The sequence below is a fragment of the Indicator indicator genome, chromosome 19 (assembly GCF_027791375.1).
Source record: "Indicator indicator isolate 239-I01 chromosome 19, UM_Iind_1.1, whole genome shotgun sequence".
Taxonomy (NCBI): Eukaryota; Metazoa; Chordata; class Aves; order Piciformes; family Indicatoridae; genus Indicator; species Indicator indicator.
In genome coordinates, this window is record NC_072028.1 from 21,271,821 (window position 1) to 21,289,551 (window position 17,731).

General features: G+C 57.9%; 1 protein-coding gene across 1 annotated transcript in view; it reads left to right on the forward strand.

Moving 5' to 3' along the window:
• The window catches only part of HYDIN (HYDIN axonemal central pair apparatus protein), a gene marked incomplete at its 3' end in the record, with an annotated part of 127,387 nt that overhangs the window by 47,707 nt on the left and 61,949 nt on the right, over positions 1-17,731 (forward strand). The window contains exons 11-17 of the mRNA XM_054389669.1: positions 2,792-3,015; positions 6,256-6,323; positions 8,452-8,681; positions 11,290-11,390; positions 13,371-13,506; positions 15,288-15,452; positions 16,782-16,934. Of these exons, the coding sequence (XP_054245644.1) occupies positions 2,792-3,015; positions 6,256-6,323; positions 8,452-8,681; positions 11,290-11,390; positions 13,371-13,506; positions 15,288-15,452; positions 16,782-16,934 (1,077 nt within the window). The remainder of the gene's footprint in view (positions 1-2,791; positions 3,016-6,255; positions 6,324-8,451; positions 8,682-11,289; positions 11,391-13,370; positions 13,507-15,287; positions 15,453-16,781; positions 16,935-17,731) is intronic.

Sequence of the window (17,731 nt, forward strand, 5' to 3'; positions counted from 1 at the left end):
CAAAAAGAGCATGTGGGGAGGCTTCTGTTCCAGCCCTGGAGGCTGCAGTGTCCTACTCTGGCAGCTAAAGCAACCTGACAGTGTCTGAGCTCAGCCATTGCAGAGAGTTCTCAGCTCAGTGCATCCTGCTCCTTCCTGGGAGGTCAGAACAAAATGGGGTGGGGTGGAAGGAGACTCAAATGATCATCCAGTGCCACCCCCCTGCCATGGGCAGGGACACCTCCCACCAGCACAGCTTGCTCAAGGCCTCATCCAGCCTGGCCTGGAACACCTCCAGGCAGGGGGCAGCCACAGCCTCCCTGGGCAACCTGTGCCAGTCTCTCCCCACCCTCACTGACAACAATTTCTTCCTCCTCTCCACTCTCACTCTCCCCTCTCCCAGCTCCAAGCCATTCTCCCTCATCCTGGCACTGCCAGTCCTTGGCCAAAGTCCCTCCCCAGCTCTCCTGGAGCCCCTTCAGGTGCTGGAAGGTTGCTCTGAGGTCTCCCTGGAGCCTTTTCTGCAGGCTGCACAGCCCCAACTCTCCCAGCCTGGCCCCACAGGGGAGGTTCTGCAGCCTCTGCTCACCTCTGTGGCCTCCTCTGGAGCCTCTCCAGCAGCTCCAGGTCCTTCTTGTGCTGGGGGCCCCAGAGCTGGAGGCAGTGCTGCAGGTGGGCTCTGAGCAGAGCAGAGGGGCAGAAAGCAGAGTCAGGCTGGAGGAGATCCACACAGCCTCCTGGCTCAGAGCTGCAAAGAGACTTGGGAATGCTTCTCCTTACCAACCATTCTGTCACCACACTCCAGACTTGGTCCATCTCTGGGTCTGCAGAGCAAAGCAGAACTGGAAATGAAGCCAAGGAACTCTCTCTCCCTTTGCCTTCCCTCCCCACCACGGAGTCCAGCCTGCTGCTGCTGCAAAAAAAAACAAAACCAAAACTCAAAACCAAACCAACTAAAAACAATGAGGCAGAGCAAGAGGTAGAAAATGAGGCAATGAATCATGCCAAGCACTTTGAGAAGCTTCAGTGTGGCAGGGAAGGACACTTTGAGAACGTTTCCTTACCCCAACGTGGTGCTGGCTCTGCAGTTTTAATGCTGATGCTTTATTCATTCCTTCTGTCCATCAATTTCTTAGTTCCTTTACTTAAGGAAATGGAAAGGGGAGGAAAAGGTGGGGGGGAGGAGTAGAGGAGGCTGTTAGCAGCCAGGGAAACCTCAGCTCAGAGTAGGATCCCTCAGTAGTGTTTGTAAGTAAGGAGTAGAAGAGGAGAGAGGAGATGGCAAGTCACCCTTGTTGGGGGACAGGAATCCTTTCAGCAGCTGCTGCAAGATGAGAATCTGAAGGACATCTTCTGCCTTCCTACCCTGGAGGGCTTTGGACCTTGTGTGGAGATAAAAAGGGAAGTTTTTACCTTTCTCTCTTACATCCTCATCCCTGGAGGTCTTTCAAAGCCATGGAGATGTGGTGCTGAGGGCCCTGGCTGAGTGGTGGGCTCAGGGTTGGACTGGATGGTCCCTTTCCAGCCACAGTGGTTCTGTGGTTCTCTCCCTCTGCTTCTTGCTCTGTTTTTTTTTTTTTTTTTTTTTTTCTGCCAGGTTTTGTAAGGGCAGAAATCAGTGCAAAGAAACCCAAAGCAGGCAGCTAGGCCCATGGGAATGGCAGGATGGCACCTAGCAGGGAGCAGAAATGTTACAGCTGAGGCTGAGGGACAGGGAACTGCTGGAGAGGGTCCAGGGGAGGGCCCAAAGCTGCTGAGGGACCTGGAGCAGCTCTGTGAGGGGCAAAGGCTGAGAGCCCTGGGGGCTGAGAGCCTGCAGAAGAGCAGCCCCAGAGGGGAGCTGAGCAATGCTCAGCAAGAGCTGAAGGAGCTGTGGGGGGCAAGAGGCTGGGGCCAGGCTCTGCTCAGTGGTGCCCAGGGACAGGCCAAGGGGCAGAGGGCACAGACTGGCACCCAGGAGGTTCCATCTGAGCAGGAGGAGAAAGTTGTTTGGTGTGAGGGTGCTGGAGGCCTGGAGCAGGCTGCCCAGAGAGGTTGTGGAGTGTCCTTGTGTGGAGAGCTTCCAACCCCCCCTGGGCATTGTGCTGCTGGGCAAGCTGCTGTGGGTGCCCTGCTGGAGCAGGGGGCTTGGGCTGGGGGATCCTCAGAGCTCCCTTCCCCACCCCCCTGCCAGCCTGCCTCCAGGTACTGCAGGGCTGACTCCCTCCTCGGTGCCCCCTGCCCAGAGCTGCTCTGAACAGAAAGCTGCTCAGGACAGAGTTCCTTTCCCAGGCAGCCTTCTGCTCAGGCTGGCTGAGCTCACAGCCCAGATGCTCTCCTGACCACTCCTGCTTCCACTTCCCCAGGTGATTGCCTTCATTCCTCCCTCTCTGGTACCCCACCACAACCTGACTCCCCCTCTCAGCCTGCAGCCTTCCAAACCATTTGTGCTGCACTTGCACAGCAGGGACCTGAGCTCTTGGTCAGCTTCCAACCCCCCCTGGGCATTGTGCCCCTGGGCAAGCTGCTGTGGGTGCCCTGCTGGAGCAGGGGCTTGGACTGGGTGAGCTCCAGAGCTCCTTCCCACCCCTCACCATGCTGGGATCCTGGGATGCTCTAATAAACCCCACGTGCCTCTGGCTCTGGGAAGTTGTGGCTGCTCTGTATGGAAAAACCCAAAAGCTTGAACTTGTCTTTGGCAGCAGCAGCAGCAGCTGGCAGCATCCTGTGCCTTTTCCAGATGTGTGGTGTTTAATTAGGACTCAAATCATCCTTCTACAAGGCAGGGCAGGTTCCTCCTCATGTGTTCCCACTTCATCTCTTGCTGCTGCAGGCCACCTTGCTCAACAGAGGCCCCATCGAGGCTTTCTTCAGCTTGGACCCTCCAGCTACAGCTCTGGGCTCCTGCTTCACCTTTCTGCCCTGGCAGGGCCTCCTGTTGCCAGGTGGGCTCCAAGTCATCCACATCTCCTTCAGGTCCACCAGCCTGGGGCACTTCACAGAGGAATTCAGCTTCAATGTGAAAGGATCTCCTGAGCCTGTGACCCTGACTATCAGGTGAGGAGGTTACAGGAACTTGGAGGGCACCCCTGTAGCTGGCCCTCCTCCCATCCATCCCCCTTCCCCTCCTCCCATCCATCCCCTTTCCTCTCTTCCCATCCATCCCCCTTCCTCTCCTCCCATCCATCCCCTTTCCTCTCCTCCCATCCATCCCCCTTCCCCTCCTCCCATCCATCCCCCTTCCCCTCCTCTCATCCATCCCCCTTCCCCTCCTCTCATCCATCCCCCTTCCCCTCCTCTCATCCATCCCCCTTCCCCTCCTCTCATCCATCCCCCTTCCCCTCCTCCCATCCATCCCCTTTCCTCTCCTCCCACCCACCTCACTTCCTGAGGGAGTGGAGAAGAAAAGGTCTGGTCTATGGTCTGAGTCCTGGCTCTGCTCCTGTCATCCCCACACTGAGAGCCAGGGCTTTGGAACTTTGGCTCCTCCTCAACCTTGCAATTGCAGCAGGAGATGAAGGCTGAGTGCCTGGGAAGGGACATCCTGGAGCTACAGAATGGTTTGGGTCCACCCCCCCGCCCCCCCCCCAGCATCCCTGAGGATTCTCAGAGCCCCAGACTACCTCAGCTGGAAGGGTTCCAGCCATGGAGCATCTCCCACCCCCCTGGGCAACCTCTGCCTTCCTCTTTTTCTGCCAGAGAGACAAATTTGTCCTCCTTCACCTTTTCCAGACCATTTGTGCTTTACCAACCTCTCTCCATCCATGTCCCACATGATTCCTAGGTTGAGGAATTCTATTCAGGCTTCATCCAGAAGCTGCTTCATCCTTTTCAGGGAGCTGGGGGTGTTTGGTGTGGAGAAGAGGCTGAGGGAGACCTCATTGCTCTCTACAGCTCCCTAAGAGGAGGTTGGAGCCAGCTGGGGGTTGGGATCTTCTCCCTAGGATCAGGATGAAAGGAACTGGCCTGAAATTGTGCCAGGGGAGGCTTGGGTTGGAGAGGAGGCAAAATGTCTTTGCTGCCAGAGTGGTGAGGGATTGGCAGAGGCTGCCCAGGGAGGTGGTGGAGTCCCCATGCCTGGAGGGGTTGCAGAACTTGGGGCCATGGTTTGGGGGCCATGGGGGGGTTGGGTTGGAGGTTGGCCTGGATGACCTCAGAGATCTCCTCCAACCCAAACCATTCTGTGCTTCTGTGGTTCAGAGGTTGTGGTTGCTCTAGAGCTTTGGAGCTGGGCTCTGTCTTCTCTTGGGAGGCCCTGGATCTTGGGAGGAGAGACATGCAGGAGAGGAGATGGGCAGGGAGTTTCAGCAAGAGAAAAGGGTGGGAAAGGAGGACACCAAGGTTACTGCTTGGCAGCAGGAGAGTGGTTGGGTAGATCAGCAGAGCCCTGTGGGGAAGTGATTCTGCTGGATGTGTTGGGGGGGAAAGTGGGGGAAAGGTTTTGGAAAGCAAGAGGGAACATCTCACAAGCAAAGAGCTTCCTCTCCTCTGTCCCTCCCCCCAGGCTGGTCATGGGGTTGATACTGCAGCAGCAGCTTTCTCCTTGAGCAAGGGCAGGCTTCTGTCAGAGCCACAGGGATGCTTGTGGGGCTGGAACAGCTCTGCTCTGAGCAGCAAAGGCTGAGAGCCCTGGGGCTGTTCAGTCTGGAGAGGAGAAGGCTGAGAGGGCATCTGAGCAATGTCTGTAAATATCTGAGGGATGGGGTGGTCAGAATGAAGGTGCCAGGCTCTGCTGAGTGGTGCCCAGGGACAGGCCAAGGGGCAGAGGGCACAGACTGGCACCCAGGAGGTTCCATCTGAGCAGGAGGAGAAAGTTGTTTGGTGTGAGGGTGCTGGAGGCCTGGAGCAGGCTGCCCAGAGAGGTTGTGGAGTGTCCTTGTGTGGAGAGCTTCCAACCCCCCCTGGGCATTGTGCTGCTGGGCAAGCTGCTGTGGGTGCCCTGCTGGAGCAGGGGGCTTGGGCTGGGGGATCCCCAGAGCTCCCTTCCCCACCCCCCTGCCAGCCTGCCTCCAGGTACTGCAGGGCTGACTCCCTCCTCGGTGCCCCCTGCCCAGAGCTGCTCTGAACAGAAAGCTGCTCAGGACAGAGTTCCTTTCCCAGGCAGCCTTCTGCTCAGGCTGGCTGAGCTCACAGCCCAGATGCTCTCCTGACCACTCCTGCTTCCACTTCCCCAGGTGATTGCCTTCATTCCTCCCTCTCTGGTACCCCACCACAACCTGACTCCCCCTCTCAGCCTGCAGCCTTCCAAACCATTTGTGCTGCACTTGCACAGCAGGGACCTGAGCTCTTGGTCAGCTTCCAACCCCCCCTGGGCATTGTGCCCCTGGGCAAGCTGCTGTGGGTGCCCTGCTGGAGCAGGGGCTTGGACTGGGTGAGCTCCAGAGCTCCCTCCCAGCCCTCACCATGCTGGGGTTCTGGGATTTCTGTGCTGCCTTCTTCAAGGATCATTCTCCAGCCTTCCTCTCTCTCCTTCTCCATCCCCACAGCTCAAGCTGTTTCTTTTCCAGTGCCTTGGTGATGTCCACCCCGAGGCCAAGCCTCCATCAGGAGGTTTTGAGCACTGCATTTAGTCCTCCTCAGAGGAAAAACTCCCGGGGCAAGCATGCTGGTGGGACACTGGAGAGTTCAGGTGGTTCCTCTCCCACCTTGTGCCATCCTTCCTGCTCTGCAAGTCCCTGCTCTCCCTTCCCAGATGCTGCTGTCAAGCACAGCCCTTGCAACCCCACTGCTTTTGCCCCCACCCCCAGTTTCCTGCCAGCTGCCACTGCTGCCAGTGCTGGGGCACAGAGTGCTGGGGCACAGAGCTCTGGGTTGGCTTCTTGCCTCAGCCTTCATGGCATACCCTGAGGGCTGGCTTGAGCACACAGTGGGGTGCTCAGCAGAGGTTTGGAAGTGTTCCTTGGCCCTTTCCCAGGGTGCTCCACAGCCAGGGCTGCTTTGGAAGTGGTTCTCCAGCATCTCTTGGCAAGCACAGCTGCTGCCCCTTCACCATCTGAAGGAAGCTACTGGGGCTCCAGAGATTCTGGGAGGTCCTTGGAGAGGAGAGCTTCACTGTCAGCAGGGATTTGCTGCCTGCCTTATCTCAGGAGCTGGTTCAGCTCCAAGAATGGAGGATTAGCCTTGGGCTGAAGTGACTGAAAGTCCCCATGGCTGCCCTGGGTGAGAGGTTGGTCGAAGCCTGCTGTGATTTGAGACCAACTTTGCTCCATGCAAGCAAGAAGTGAAAGCTGCAGTGCTTTGCAGTGCTCTGCAGTGCTCTGCAGCCAAGCCAACACCTCCTCTGCTGTGTCCCCACAGGGGCTGTGTCACTGGACCCACTTTTCACTTCGACGTCCCTTCCCTCCGCTTCGGGGATGTCTCCTTCGGTGAGTGTCCCCTGGGCTTGGAGCACAGCCTGAGGGCTCTGTGCAGCACCAGAATGCAGCCTCAGAGCCTCCAGCACTTGTGGCCCTCCAGAGCAGCCTTCAGGATGTTAAAGTAGGGCTGCAGGTTGCTTGGGCAGTGTTTTGCCATCGTGAGATGAAGACCAAAGGAATAAGCTCCAAGGAGACCTAATAGCAGCCTGCCACTACCTGCTACAAGGATGGAGAGAGACTGTTTGGAGAGGGACTGTTTGCAAAGGCCTGCAGGGACAGGCCCAGGGGCAATGGTTTCAAACTAGAGCAGATCAGATTCAGATTGGATGTGAGGAACAAGTTCTGCACCATGAGGGTAGTGGAAGACTGGAACAGGTTGCCCTGGGAGGTGGTTGATGCCCTGGAGATCTTCAAGGTGAGGCTGGAAAGGGCCCTGGACAACCTGATCTAGTTGGGGGTGTCCCTGCTGAGTGCAGGAGGGGTTGGGCTGGATGAGCTTTGGAGCTCCTTTCCAGCCCAGACTGTTCTATGATTCCATGATTCTGTGATTCTAGAATTCTATGATTCTATAATTCTATGATTCTGTGATTCTGTGATTCTGATTTTATGACTCTGATTCCATCATTCTATGACTCTGTGATTCCATGATTCTATGACTGTAAGAATCTCTGTCTCCATGATTCCATGACTCTATGATTCCATGATTCTGTGATTCTATAATTCTATGATTTGGATTCTATGACTTTATGACTCTATGATTCTGTGACTCCATGATTCTATGATTCCGGGACTCCATGATTCTATGATTCCATGATTCCAAGATTGCATGATTCCATGATTCTGTGACTCTATGATCCTGTGATTCCATGATTCTATGACTCCATGATTCCATGGTTCTATGACTCCATGATTCCATGATTCCATGATTCTATGATTCCGTGACTCCATGATTCTATGATTCCATGAACTGGCTGAGCCTTGAGCTCCCCTCCAGCCCTGCCAGCTCTGTGACTCTGTGATTCAGCTGACTGCATGCCTGAGGCCTTTGCAGCTGAAGGCTCCTGCTGGCCTCACTCTTCTGAATGCAGCCCAGGACCCCATTGGCCTTCTTGGCCATCAGGGCACATTGGTGGCTCCTGGGCAGCTCATTGCCCCCCAGCACTCCCAGGTCCTTCTCTGTGGAGCTGATCCATGCTTAGCTTCTCCACCAGCTCTGGTTCAAACTGCAGAGCCAAAGTCCCAGTGCAGTTTGATCATCCCAGGATATTCCCAGCAGGAGTCATGGGAGAATTGGTGCAGAGACTCATGGAATGGGTTGGGTTGGAAGGGAGCTCAAAGCTCAGCCAGCTCCAACCCCTGCCATGGGCAGGGACACCTCCCACCAGCACAGGGTGCTCAGGGCCTCATCCAGCCTGGTCCTGAACACCTCCAGGCAGGGGGCAGCCACAGCCTCCCTGGGCAACCTGTGCCAGTGTCTCCCCACCCTCACTGACAACAATTCCTTCCTCCTCTCCACTCTCACTCTCCCCTCTCCCAGCTCCAAGCCATTCTCCCTCATCCTGGCTCTCCCAGCCCTTGTCCCAAGTCCCTCCCCAGCTCTCCTGGAGCCCTTCAGGTCCTGGAAGGTTGCTCTGAGGTCTCCCTGGAGCCTTCTCTTCTGCAGGCTGCACAGCCCCAACTCTCCCAGCCTGGCCCCACAGGGGAGGTTCTGCAGCCTCTGCTCACCTCTGTGGCCTCCTCTGGAGCCTCTCCAGCAGCTCCAGGTCCTTCTTGTGCTGGGGGCCCCAGAGCTGGAGGCAGTGCTGCAGGTGGGCTCTGAGCAGAGCAGAGCAGAGGGCAGAATCCCCTCCCTGTGCTGCTGCTCTCCCTGCTCTGGATGCAGCTCAGCACACAGCTGCCTGCTGGGCTGCCAGGGACCACTGCTGGCTCCTGGGGAGTCTGTCACCACCTGACCCCCCAAGGCCTTCTCCTGCAGGCTGCTCTCAGCCACTCCTCCCCCAAGTGCCAAGCTCTGTGCTTGGCACTGCCCTGCCCCAGCTGCAGGACCTTGCCCTTGGCCTTGTTGGACTTCTGAGCTTGGCTTGGGTCACCTCTGCAGCCTGCCCAAGGCTGTCCATGGCTGTGTCCTTTCTCCTAGGCTTCCCTCAGAGCCTCTGCTGTCGCCTCACCAACACCTCCCTGGTGCCCATGGCCTTCACCCTCCGCGTGCCCGGGGATGGCACAGGAGAGCCCAGCGTGCCCAGTGCTGCCCAGGTGCTGGACAACACTCACCCATCCTGGAGGAAGAGAGCCAAGGGGCACCTCAAGGAGTTCACCATCAGCCCTTGCAGAGGCACCATCCGTGCCCTGAGCTTCATGGACATCCAGGTAGGGAGCAGTGGGACCAGAAGGGCTTCAGCAGCTGGAGCTGAAGCTTTACTGCTCTGTGGGAGGCCTTCAGTGCTGCTGTCTTGGAGGGACCATGGCCCTCAGCACCACATCTCCATGGCTTTGGAACACCTTTAAGGTCATCCAGTCCATGCCTTACCCCAGCACTGCCAGGGAACTACCAAACCATGTCCCTCAGCAGTACATCTCCATGACTTTGGAACACCTTTAAGGTCATCCAGTCCAAGCCTTACCCTCAGCACTGCCAGGACACCACCAAACCATGGCCCTCAGCACCACATCTCCAGGGCTTTGAAGCCCCTCCAGGAATGGAGACTCCATCACTGCCCTGGGCAGCCTGGGCCAGGCCTTGGCAACCCTTTTGAGGAAGATCCAACCCTGGGCTGCTCTTGGTTGGGCTGCTCTGGGGGTTCCTGAAGGAGCTTCCTCTTGCTGCAGCAGTCAGAAGCTGCAGCTGGTGCCCCACAGGCTGAAGGACAGAAGCCACTCCTAAGTTTGTGGCAGCTGCCTGGGGTGATGCCTTTGCTGGAAGATGAAAGCTGAGGACAAGCAGGTGACAGTTCCAAAGAGAGAAGTCAGTGCATGGAGCAGTTGGGCTTCTCTTCCTCCTCTCACTTTTCCTCTCCTGTGGGGCAGGATGAGTTGGATTCTCTGTGGTGATCTCCAGTGGGGCTGCAGAAGCTCTGGTGGCTGTGAGCTGAGCAGGTTCTGCTGGGCCAAGCTTCTGCAGCAGCTTCCCACTGCAAGGCTGAAGTGGCTCTGGTGAAGCCCACAGATTGCTCTGGATTTCTGCTCTTGCAGTGGAGATCAAGGACTGGTTCCTTAGTCTTCATCTGTGGGCCTGGTCCTGCTTGCATTCATCTCCTGGCCTGGTCCTGCTTGCATTCATCTCCTGGCCTGGTCCTGCTTGCATTCATCTCCTGCTCTGGTCCTGCTTGCATTCATCTCCTGCTCTTGTCCTGCTTGCATTCATCTCCTGGCCTGGTCCTGCTTGCATTCATCTCACACATGACCTGGTCCTGCTTGCATTCATCTCCTGGCCTGGTCCTGCTTGCATTCATCTCACACATGACCTGGTCCTGCTTGCATTCATCTCCTGGCCTTGTCCTGCTTGCATTCATCTCCTGCTCTGGTCCTGCTTGCATTCATCTCCTGCTCTGGTCCTGCTTGCATTCATCTCCTGGCCTGGTCCTGCTTGCATTCATCTCCTGGCCTGGTCCTGCTTGCATTCATCTCCTGGCCTGGTCCTGCTTGCATTCATCTCCTGGCCTGGTCCTGCTTGCATTCATCTCCTGCTCTGGTCCTGCTTGCATTCATCTCCTGGCCTGGTCCTGCTTGCATTCATCTCCTGGCCTGGTCCTGCTTGCATTCATCTCCTGGCCTGGTCCTGCTTGCATTCATCTCCTGCTCTGGTCCTGCTTGCATTCATCTCCTGGCCTGGTCCTGCTTGCATTCATCTCCTGGCCTGGTCCTGCTTGCATTCATCTCCTGGCCTTGTCCTGCTTGCATTCATCTCCTGCTCTGGTCCTGCTTGCATTCATCTCCTGGCCTGGTCCTGCTTGCATTCATCTCCTGGCCTGGTCCTGCTTGCATTCATCTCCTGGCCTGGTCCTGCTTGCATTCATCTCACACATGACCTGGTCCTGCTTGCATTCATCTCACACATGACCTGGTCCTGCTTGCATTCATCTCCTGGCCTTGTCCTGCTTGCATTCATCTCCTGCTCTGGTCCTGCTTGCATTCATCTCCTGGCCTTGTCCTGCTTGCATTCATCTCCTGCTCTGGTCCTGCTTGCATTCATCTCCTGCTCTGGTCCTGCTTGCATTCATCTCCTGGCCTGGTCCTGCTTGCATTCATCTCCTGGCCTGGTCCTGCTTGCATTCATCTCCTGGCCTGGTCCTGCTTGCATTCATCTCCTGGCCTGGTCCTGCTTGCATTCATCTCCTGGCCTGGTCCTGCTTGCATTCATCTCCTGGCCTGGTCCTGCTTGCATTCATCTCCTGCTCTGGTCCTGCTTGCATTCATCTCCTGGCCTGGTCCTGCTTGCATTCATCTCCTGGCCTGGTCCTGCTTGCATTCATCTCCTGGCCTGGTCCTGCTTGCATTCATCTCACCATGACCTGGTCCTGCTTGCATTCATCTCCTGGCCTGGTCCTGCTTGCATTCATCTCCTGGCCTGGTCCTGCTTGCATTCATCTCCTGCTCTGGTCCTGCTTGCATTCATCTCCTGGCCTGGTCCTGCTTGCATTCATCTCCTGGCCTGGTCCTGCTTGCATTCATCTCACACATGACCTGGTCCTGCTTGCATTCATCTCCTGGCCTTGTCCTGCTTGCATTCATCTCCTGCTCTGGTCCTGCTTGCATTCATCTCCTGGCCTTGTCCTGCTTGCATTCATCTCACAGACAGCCTGGGAAGTGCCCAAGGGATGTCCCAAAGCAGCTCCAACCAGAAGCCCCTTTGGTGCTCTGCCCCTGGATCAGCAGCAGAGCTCTGGCCAAGCCCTCCCTTTGCTTCCCATAGGGTGGGGATGGGAGGCCCCCAGCAGAGGGAAGTGCTGAAGTGTTTGGCTCTGTGCTCTCCCCCCAGGTCACCCTGTGCTCCAACACTGTGGGCACCTATGAGCTGGCACTGGTGGTGGACGTGGATGGTGTGGGCCAGGAGCTGTTGTCACTGCCTCTCACAGCCAGGTACCAGCCCCCTCCTTGCAGCTCCTCAGCTCTCCTCCTCCAGCCAACCCCTTGCAGGTGGCTTGGTGGCTGCAGCTCAATGAGAGGAGGAGCAGCTTTGCTTCCTCAGCTGCTTGTGCCCAGCCAGAGCTGGGAAGAGCAGGGTTTGAAGGCACCCATCCTGAGGAGCACCTCCCCAGAGTGGACAGGCCTGGCCCTGAGCATTTCCCTGAAGGGCACAGACATTCTGTTGCATTATTGGAATCATAGATTTGCTTTGATTGGAAGAGGCCTTTAAGACCTTTAAGTCCAACCCTCAACCCCAGCACTGCCAGGGCACCACCAACCCATGGCCCTCAGCACCACAGCTCCATGGCTATGACACCCCTCCAGGGATGGAGACTCCAGCACTGCCCTGGGCAGCCTGGGCCAGGCCTGGACAACCCTCAAGGGGAAGAAATTGTTCCTCATGGCCAACCTGAACCTGCCCTGGGGCAACTTGAGGTTATGTCCTCTTGTTTTGTTGCTTGCTCCTTGGGAGCAGAGCCCAACCCCAACCTCACTGCAGCCTCCTCTCAGGGAGCTGTAGAGAGTAATGAGGTCTCCCCTCAGCTTCCTCTTCTCCAGAGTGAACAACACTCAGCTCCCTCAGCTGCTCCTCCCCAGCCCTCTTCTCCAGACCCTTCCCAGCTACCTGAGACCATTGGGAGGGTCCTTGTAAGCCTCCAGAGGCAAAGGTGCCCTTCAGACAGCTCTGGGCCAGGGCTCCATGCTCTGGCTGGGCACTTGGCAGCTTCTGGGCTGCACTCTGAGGGCTTCCCATCCTCTACAAGAGGCTGTGGAGTCCAGAGAAAGTCCAGACAGTTGATGGCCACAGAGATGTGCAGTGCCTGTGTGACAGTGACAGATGCAGCAGGACAGGCTGGGAGGGGATCTGCTGGAGAGCAGCCCCAAGGAGAAGGAGCTGGCAGTGCTGCTGGGCAGCAAGTTCTGCATGGCACAGCAATGTGCCCTGGGGGCCAAGAAGGCCAAGGGGGTCCTGGGGGGCATTCAGCAGAGGGTGGCCAGCAGGGCCAGGGAGGTTCTCCTCCCCCTCTGCTCTGCTCTGCCCTGGGGAGGCCACAGCTGGAATATTGCATCCAGCTCTGGGCTCCCCAGTTCCAGAGGGACAGGGATCTGCTGGAGAGAGTCCAAGGGAGGGCTCCAAGGCTGCTGAAGGGACTGCAGCACTGCCTGGGGAGGAGAGGCTGAGAGCCCTGGGGGTGCTGAGTCTGCAGAGGAGAAGGCTGAGAGGGATCTGCTCAATGTCTATCCAGAGCTGAGGGCTGGGGGGCAGGAAGGAAGGGCCAGGGACAGCCTCTGCTCACTGTGCCCTGGCATAGCACAAGAGGCAATGGATGGAAACTGCAGCACAGGAGGTTCCACCTCAGCAGGAGGAGGAACTTCTGCACTGGGAGGGGGACAGAGCCCTGGAGCAGGCTGCCCAGAGAGGTTGTGGAGTCTCCTGCTCTGGAGCCTTTCCAGCCCTGGCTGGATGTGTTCCTGTGTCACCTGTGCTGGATTCCATGGTCCTGCTCTGGCAGGGGTTGGACTGGAAGCTCTCCAGAGGTCCCTTCCCACCCCTCACATCCTCTCAGCCTGGGATTCTTCAGGCCAGCCCCATGCTGGTGACTCTGCAGAGCCCTCTGCCAAAGCCTGGCTTTGTGCTAAGGACTTCTCAAGGAGCTGAGCACCTTCTGACCAGGCTGTCAGGGCATTTGCAGCTGAGCTGGAGGTTCTGGGTCCTTTGCTGACTCACCCTCATTGAATCCCAGCCCTGAGGAGGCATCTGCACAAACCCCTGACTGTGCTGAGCATCTCCAGCCCCTCCCCACGCCCTGCACAGCTCCTGACATCCAACCCCTAACCTCCTGCTGCTCTGTCCTGCTGCCTTCCTTGCCCTGGGAGGAGCAGGGATGCCCTCTCCTCTGTCTCCAGTGCCTTTGGCATCTCTCTGCCCAGGTGTGTGGTCCCTGCTGTGACTGTGCCCAGTCCTGTGGTGCCCTTTGGCCGCTGCTACCTGAAGCTCCCTGCCCAGCAGCTGCTGACCCTGGTGAACGACAGCGACCTGCCAGGCTGCTATGGGCTGCTGCCTCAGGTACCTCCTGCCCTCAGCTCGCAGCCAGGGCTTTGGCTGGGAGGAAAAGGGCTTTGGGAGAGACTTTGGTGATTTCCAGGACCACCTAAAGCTTTGCTGAGAGCAGGAACCCAACTGAATGCAACCTCAGGGAGCAGGCGGATGGGGACCTTCCTGCTTGTCAACCTCAGGCTGCAATTTCAGCTCTTAGGAAGCTGTTTCTGCTCTGGGCTTTGGGTGCTGTCATGCAGGGGAACTCAGGGCTGGGAAAAGTTGCTCTGCCAGCCCAAGAGTGGCAGTTTGTGGGTGCAGCAGCTCCTGGAGCCCCCTGAAGCCATCCAAGGCTTGCTTCTTGGTATGTGCCTTTCAGCTTTCTCTTAGGGATGTAAAAATCTGACTCTGAGTTGCTGCTGTGGAGGTGCTAAGAGGTTGAAACCTTTCTCAAAGGTCACTCTGCCATGAAGTTTAGTTCCTAGTGTCAGCCCAGGCTGGAAAGCAGCCCTGAGGAGAAGGATTTGGGGGTGCTGGGGGAGCAAAGCTGGAGATCAGCCAGCACTGAGTGCTGCCAGTCCAGCCCCAGCCTGTCCTGGGCTGATCCCCAGCAGTGTGGGCAGCAGGGGCAGGGAGGGGATTCTGCCCCTCTGCTGTGCTCTGCTGAGATCCCCCCTGCAGTGCTGGGGCAGCTCTGGAGCCCTCAGCACAGACAGGGACCTGGTGGAGCAGGGCCAGGGGAGGCCACAGCAGTGCTGGCAGGGCTGGAAGGGCTCTGCTGTGAGGTCAGGCTGAGAGAGTTGGGCTTGGGCAGCCTGGAGAGGGCTCCAGGGAGACTTTCTGGTGGCCTTGCAGTGCTGGAAGAGGAGTTTAGGGTTGGGGGTAGGCACAGAGCAGCTGCTGGCCTTTGCTTGCAGCCCCACAGCTGAACACAGCTCAGCTCCCTGCCTTCTGTGCTCCTCCTCCTTGAAGGGCTCTTCCCTCCTGGGCAAGAATTTCTTCCTCACATCCAATCTCAATCTCCCCACTTCCACTTCCATCCCCCCCAGTCCTATCACTCCCTGACACCCTCCAAAGTCCCTCCCCAGCTTTCTTGGAGCCCCCTTCAGATCCTGCAAGGCCACCAGAAGGTCTCCTGGGAGCCTTCTCCTCTCCAGCCTGCACAACCCCAACTCTCTCAGGCTGTCCTCAGAGCAGAGCAGCTCCAGCCCTCTGCTCCTCCTCCTGGCCCTTCTCTGGACACCTTCCAGCCCCTCCAGAGCCTTCCTGGAACAGAGGCTCCAGCACTGGACCCAGAGCTCCAGGTGTGGTCTGAGCAGAGTGGAGCAGAGGGGCAGAATCCCCTCCCTGGCCCTGCTGGCCACACTTCTGCTGCTGCAGCCCAGGCTCTGCTTGGCTCTCTGGGCTGCAAGTGCTGACTGCTGGCTCCTGCTGAGCTTCTCCTGCCCCAGCACCCCCAAGGCCTTTCCTTCAGGGCTGCTCTCCAGCCAGTCCCTGCCCAGCCTGCATCAGTGCCTGGCATTGCCCTGAGCCAGCTGCAGGACCTTCTGCCCTGTTTGCTGCCTGGCACAGGAGGCTCTGCAGAGCACCTGGAGACTCTCCCTTGGTGGCAGCTGGGTGGCTACTCAGAAATGGAGCTCCTTTCATTGCTGAACTTCCATCCCTTCCACACCACCTCCCTGCTTTTGGTTTTAAGGCTCAGGATGTCCTCTCCCCACCCTGCTTCCTGCCCCTGAGTGCAGGGGGCTTGGACTGGATGACCTTGAAGGTCCCTTCCCACCCAACCCATTCCCTGCTTCTGCCCCTTCCAGGCACTCCAGGAGGATGCTGCTGTGCTCTACTCCAGCCCCATGCCCTGTGGCATCATTCAACCTCACAGCTCCCTGGAGGTGCCCCTGACCCTGGAAGCCCAGGTGCCAGGAGAGCAGGACACTGTTGCCCATGTGGTGATGTTTGGGTGTGCAGAGTCCCCTGTGGTGAGTGCTGGGGGGCAGGGGGGGGATGTCTGCTCTGTGCCACTCAGCCTCCTGGGGCAGAAAACAAAGGAACTTGGAGCCCAGGCCTGATGTGGGCAAAGGAAAGAAGAGATCCATGGCAGAGAGTGGTGCCAAGGTGGTGTCCTCCTGGGTGGGGAGTCAAGGGATGGAGCTGGTGTGGTGGACCCCACAGTGGGGCAGGGGGTCTGAGAGCAAGGGAAGTGTTTTGCTCATCCCTACTTGAAGCATCTGCTCTGCCCTGCTGAGGCCACAGCTGGAGGGTTGTGGCCAGTTCAGGGCTCCCCAGGTTAGGGAGGACAGGGAACTGCTGGAGAAAGTCCAACAGAGGCTGGGAGGGTGGTGAAGGGACTGGAACAGCTCTGCTGTGAGGACAGGCTGAGAGCCCTGGGGCTGGTTAGTGTGCAGAGGAGAAGGCTGAGAGGGATCTGAGCAATGTCTGTAAATATCTGAGGGGTGGGTGCCAGGATGAAGGTGCCAGGATGGAGGTGCCAGGCTCTTTGGGGTGGTGCCCAGGGACAGCACAAGGACCAATGGACACAAACTGGCACCCAGGAGGTTCCACCTGAGCAGGAGTAGAAGCTTCTGTGTTGTGAGGGTGCTGGAGGCCTGGAACAGGCTGCCCAGAGAGGTTGTGGAGTCTCCTTCTCTGGAGAACATCTGCACCCCCACAAAGCACTCAGCCTTGAGCTCCCTTCCAGCCCTGACAGCTCTGTGATTCCTCAGGGTCTCCTCCCTCTGCTCCTCTCCCCAGGTCACACAGTCACAGAATGGGAGGGGTTGGAAGGGAGCTCTGGAGATGGAGTCCAAGCCCCCTGCCAGGGCAGGGCACCCAGGGCAGGGCACAGAACACATCCAGGGGGGGTTGGAAGCTCTCCACACAAGGACACTCCACAACCTCTCTGGGCAGCCTGCTCCAGGCCTCCAGCACCCTCACACCAAACAACTTTCTCCTCCTGCTCAAGTGGAACCTCCTGGCTGCCAGTCTGTGCCCTCTGCCCCTTGGCACCGCTGAGCAGAGCCTGGCACCTTCAGCTAGGTTTCCACGCAGGAGAGCTGCTGGTGGCAGCAGGCTGGGCAGCCTGATTTCTTTCCCCCTGACCAGAGGAGCTCTCAGGTGGGGTCCCTCCAAGCCCCCCACACTTGTTCCAGGCCTTCTGCTCCAGTCTTACAGACTGAAAGCTCCACCAGCCACAGTCGTCCCCTGCCCAGGAGCACCCTGAGGGCTTCCTAAGCCCTTTCTCAGCTTTCCCTGCTGTGGTTTTTGGGGTTTGTTTTACTTTTCTCTCTCCTCACTGCTTGTTGGAGCAGGAGATCCATTTGGTGAGCATTGGAGAGGGCCCAGTGGTCTCTGTGCATCCCAAGAGGATCCATTTTGGCAGCATCCAAGTGCTGCAGGATGCCTCCCAGAGCCTGCACCTCTGCAATCAGAGCCCAATCCCTGCACCCTTCTGGGCACAGGTGGTGAGTATCTGGGGGGGGGGAGGGTTCCAAGGGAGATGTCTGCTCTGTAGCAGCCTGGAGCTTGGGTTTCATGTGGAATTTTTCCACCTGGCTGGCTGAGAGAGCAAGCAAGAAGTGTTCCAGCAGCACATGGTAAGAGGAGCCTGGCTCTGGGGACAGCCTGAGCTGGCACAGCAGCCTGGCAAGCTGGGGCTGGACAGTGCCCAGCACAGGGACTGCACTGCTTGCCCTGGAGGTGATTCCAGTGCCTGGCTGTGCTCAGGGGGACACCTTTCCTTCTGGAGCCCAATGGGAATCTCCCCAGCAGGAACTTGTCCCCAGCACCCCTTGTCTTCTCCATGGCACTGCTGGTACCAAGGGAGTCTCCATCCTCCTGGCAGCCTCCCTCTGTGCACTGCTCCATGGTGCTGAGTGTCCTGGTGTGCAAACTGCTGCTGCTGCTGAGCTCTCCTTTTGCTTTATGGGAGGAAAGAGAATGAGCTCAGCAAGCTGGGATGAATCTTTTAGTAGAAAATTTCACTTGGGAGTGACCTGAAGTGACCTCCTGCACAGGCTTCCCTCTGCCCCTCTCCTCTCCACTGGCTGTGGGGAGTCTGTACATAGAATCATGGAATGGGTTGGGTTGGAAGGGACCTCAGAGATCCTCCAGCTCCACCCCCCTGCCATGGGCAGGGACACCTCCCACCAGCACAGCTTGCTCAGAGCCTTATCCAGCCTGGTCCTGAACACCTCCAGGGAGGGGGCAGCCACAGCCTCCCTGGGCAACCTGTGCCAGTGTCTCCCCACCCTCACTGACA